The sequence below is a fragment of the Silurus aristotelis genome (genome assembly GCF_946808225.1).
Source record: "Silurus aristotelis genome assembly, chromosome: 7".
NCBI lineage: Eukaryota > Metazoa > Chordata > Actinopteri > Siluriformes > Siluridae > Silurus > Silurus aristotelis.
In genome coordinates, this window is record NC_139580.1 from 7784344 (window position 1) to 7788221 (window position 3878).

Genomic DNA, 3878 nt, shown 5'->3' on the forward strand with positions numbered 1-3878 from the left:
TGCACAAAGTGGCTTCCAATCGAAGAGGACACTATCCAGAGGCAGGCCTGGACGATGTGGGACGATCCGCAGAGGGAAGAGGGGCAGGAACACTGGTCAACAATGTGGCTACAATGGCTTATGAGTCTGAGAAGAGTTTTTCCTTATTAGGGAGAAAACTGATTTGAAAGGCATACTTGTCATCGATTTATTCATGTAAAGCTAATTTGTCCATTGTTATAGGTGCTATATCAACTTTTTTCTTATTAATCTAATAGAAATTTGGCTATGACACTAGATTCAAGATTCAATTTGTCACAACCAGAGTTATATACAGAATCCAACTTTCAGTGAGCTGATCGGCTGCTCGGAAAAGTGTGCATTAAATAAAAGAGCTATAAACATAAGATGAGTTGTAATGAAAATAGTGCAATTGATCTGAAAATATTTTGTCATTAGGGACATAAAAATTGCAGTAGGAATATTTAAATGTGCAAAAGGGAAGTACGTATTGCGTTGAATGTAATAAAGTATGGCGATAACAAAAACAAAAAAGTAACAATAACACTGTGAAACTGACAATTTCACACGTTTTTTAGAGTCGGCAGTGTTGCACCGATAACTTGCACATCTGACGTTTTTACAAAGAATTTTGATAAATAAAGTCTTTTTAAAAAATGTATGTTGATTTTGAAATCATCATTATGGCAGCTATAATGATGCAAAATCTGTAGGAATTAAACAGACCAGAATTGTTTTATAGATATAGATATAGATATTAAAAAAAGCATACATTTTTACAACCAGCAGTTTACGACTCTGCCACAAGAAACTTTTGGAGAAAATGTCCACAGATATGACACTATGATTTTTGTGTATTTTTCCCATACAGAGCCACTTTCCGAATTTACATACGGCAGAATTTGATTTTTATCTCACACACAAACCCACCAGCCGGTCCATGAAAATATTATAATTAAAACTGAACTGGGCTGTGATGTACAAAAGGTTTGAGAACCTACTTTAAGATATTCAATGTCTTTGTTTAAAAAATGGCCCAATAAACACATAACCAAAAACTGAGAAGCACGACTTTTAAATATGGCGTGATTTCCTTTTCAGGTGACACCGGAATTGGCAAATCAACACTGATGAACACTTTGTTTAACACCGTCTTTGAAACTGAGGAGGCTAGTCACTATGAAAGCAATGTATATTTACGAGCCAGGACTTATGGGATGCAGGAGAGCAATGTGGATCTCAAGCTGACGGTCGTCGACACCGTGGGGTTTGGTGACCAGGTCAATAAAGAAGAGAGGTTTGTGGAAGGAACATTTAGAATAAAAGCTGATATAAGTAGAATAAAACACTTTAGACTGTATTGTCAATTACTAATGTCATGATTATATTCATACTAACATGTAGCCACGTATAAGACCATTTACTGAAGCTGAGGATGGTTCCACATGAACAGAATAAAGATCCATGGGGTACTGAGGGGGCTAAACTCAAGATGCATGGATTTGGACTGATTGATATAAACTGTTTGCTAAAATGGTTCACGGCTGCAATTTTCATAAACATTTTGCATTCAAGTGTCCATCAGTGATTATCTCAGCGATGATGGAGCTATAATAAATGGACATTTATCTTCACCCAGATAAGGATGTCACTTTTTTTGTCTGGTTCCTCTTAGTGTTTCTTTGCCACAGACGTGCTTATTAGGGATAAATATATAGGAAATTATTTATAATGCTAAAATGTATATTCCTATTTTTTTGTAAAGATGCTTTGGGACATTGTCTGTTGTTAAAAGCGCTAAACAAATAAAACCGAGCTAAACTGAATTGAATCTGTTATCGTGGATGCCTTAAGCTTGCTATGTTGTTTTTATCTAGAATTCACAGTCTGTATTTACGGTGTTGTTCCAAGTTAGTCAGGATACGTGGTAAAACCTTTGGAGACCCTTTAGGAATACCATTAATATTATTTTGAAGGCCTTAATCACACTAGGTACATATAAATACCAATGACCTGGTGAAATAAGCCAGGTTTGAGGGAAATAATAGGAATGTTCTGTAGTTTGAGGCACTAGAAAACGTCCCTCACTGCACAAGAAAGTAATGTTTTCTTTTTTTTCTGCAGCTTTAAACCAATTATAGACTACATTGATACCCAGTTTGAGAATTTCCTCCAAGAGGAGCTGAAGATCAAACGTTCACTCTTTAACTACCATGACACAAGGATCCACGCCTGCTTGTACTTCATCTCTCCTACAGGCCACTCGCTCAGATCACTCGATCTGGTCACCATGAAGATGCTGGACAGTAAAGTAAGATCACCTTTCATTCTACTGTATACATACACAAGATGAGATCAACAGACAACCAAAGTTTAAACTAAGAAAATGTACTATTTCAAAACTATTTTGGAATTGATAACAGCAACACGTCTCAAAAACAACAGTCTGTAAACACCTGGGAACTGAGGAAACCAGTTGTTTCAGGGAGAGGAATGTTGTCCCATTTATGTCTGATATAGGATTCTAACTGCTCAGCAGTCCTGGGTCTTTTTGGTTGTATTTTTCATTTCAGGATGTGCAAAATATTGTCAAATGGCGAAACCACTACAAAACCATGCTGTTGTCATACAGTAGATGTTGTATGCAGTTTAACATTGTCTTGCTGAAAAATGCACAGCCTTCATTTGGAAAAGATGCCATCTGGTTGCACCTTCCAGGTGTGTAAGCCCATTACACAGGCACTAATACACCCCCATAACATCAGAGAGGCAGGTTTTTGAATTGAGCGCCGATTACAAGCTGGAAGATCCCACTCCTCTTTAGTCCGGAGGACCATGGTTTTTAAAAACAATGTCAAATTTTTGAATTGTCTGCCCACAGAACAGAAGATGACTGCATTTCTGGCTCATGTTCATATATGGTTTCTTTTTTGCATGATTTTGCCTGAGCTTTAACTTGCATTTTTGGATGGCATGGCAAACTTTGTTCACAAACAGTGATGTTTAGAAGTATTTCTGAGAGACTCTGACTTTCTAAGATGCTCTTTTTTAGCTCAAATCATCTTACTAACCTGTTGCCAATGAACCTAAAAGGTTGTGAAATATTCTTCCGGCTCTTCCCTGTTAGTACTACTTATTTCTTTTCAGCCTTTTGTTGCCTCTGTCCCAACTTTTTGGAGACGTGTTGCTGGTATCAGTTTCAAAATGACATCTTTTTTTTCTTAAAATGGTACATTGCCTCAGTTAAAACATTTTGACATGTTTTCTATGTTCTATTGTGAATGAAATATGGGTTTATGGGATTTGTATATGACTGCATTCTGTTTTGATTTATATTTCACACACTGCCCCAACTTTGATAGAATTGGGGTTGTATTTACGAATGTTTTGCTTCGGTCATTGATAAGGTAAACATCATTCCCATCATTGCGAAAGCAGACACGATCTCCAAATCTGAGCTTCACAAATTCAAGATTAAGATCATGAGCGAGCTCGTCAGCAACGGCGTTCAGATTTACCAGTTTCCCACGGACGACGAAGCGGTTGCAGAAATCAACTCCTCCATTAACGTAAGTTTAAAGTCAGAATCTCGGCTTTTCTAAACAGTTGATTGTACGTGTGGTGTTGTTGCGTCTAAATGTCTGATTTTCTGTTCCAGGCTCTTCTGCCGTTTGCTGTAGTGGGAAGTCAAGATGAGGTAAAAGTGGGAAACAAGCTGGTGAGAGCCAGGCAGTACCCATGGGGTGTGGTACAGGGTGAGAACCTTTACGACCAGACACATGAGAGAAATGTGTAGTGTGTGTAGTTTCATATTGAGGACAGTTTGAGTTTTTTAAGCTGCACATTCTGGCAAAGTCATTGATTTGAGAACAAACATT

General features: G+C 37.6%; 1 protein-coding gene across 1 annotated transcript in view; it reads left to right on the forward strand.

The window, feature by feature from the left end:
• The window catches only part of LOC310729126 (septin-8-A-like), an 8393-nt gene extending 4552 nt beyond the window's left edge, over positions 1-3841 (forward strand). The window contains exons 3-6 of the mRNA XM_083547186.1: positions 1102-1297; positions 2125-2311; positions 3408-3569; positions 3659-3841. Coding sequence (XP_083403312.1) covers positions 1102-1297; positions 2125-2311; positions 3408-3569; positions 3659-3796 — 683 coding nt within the window. The 3' untranslated portion in view covers positions 3797-3841. The remainder of the gene's footprint in view (positions 1-1101; positions 1298-2124; positions 2312-3407; positions 3570-3658) is intronic.
• Positions 3842-3878: the final 37 nt, after the last annotated feature.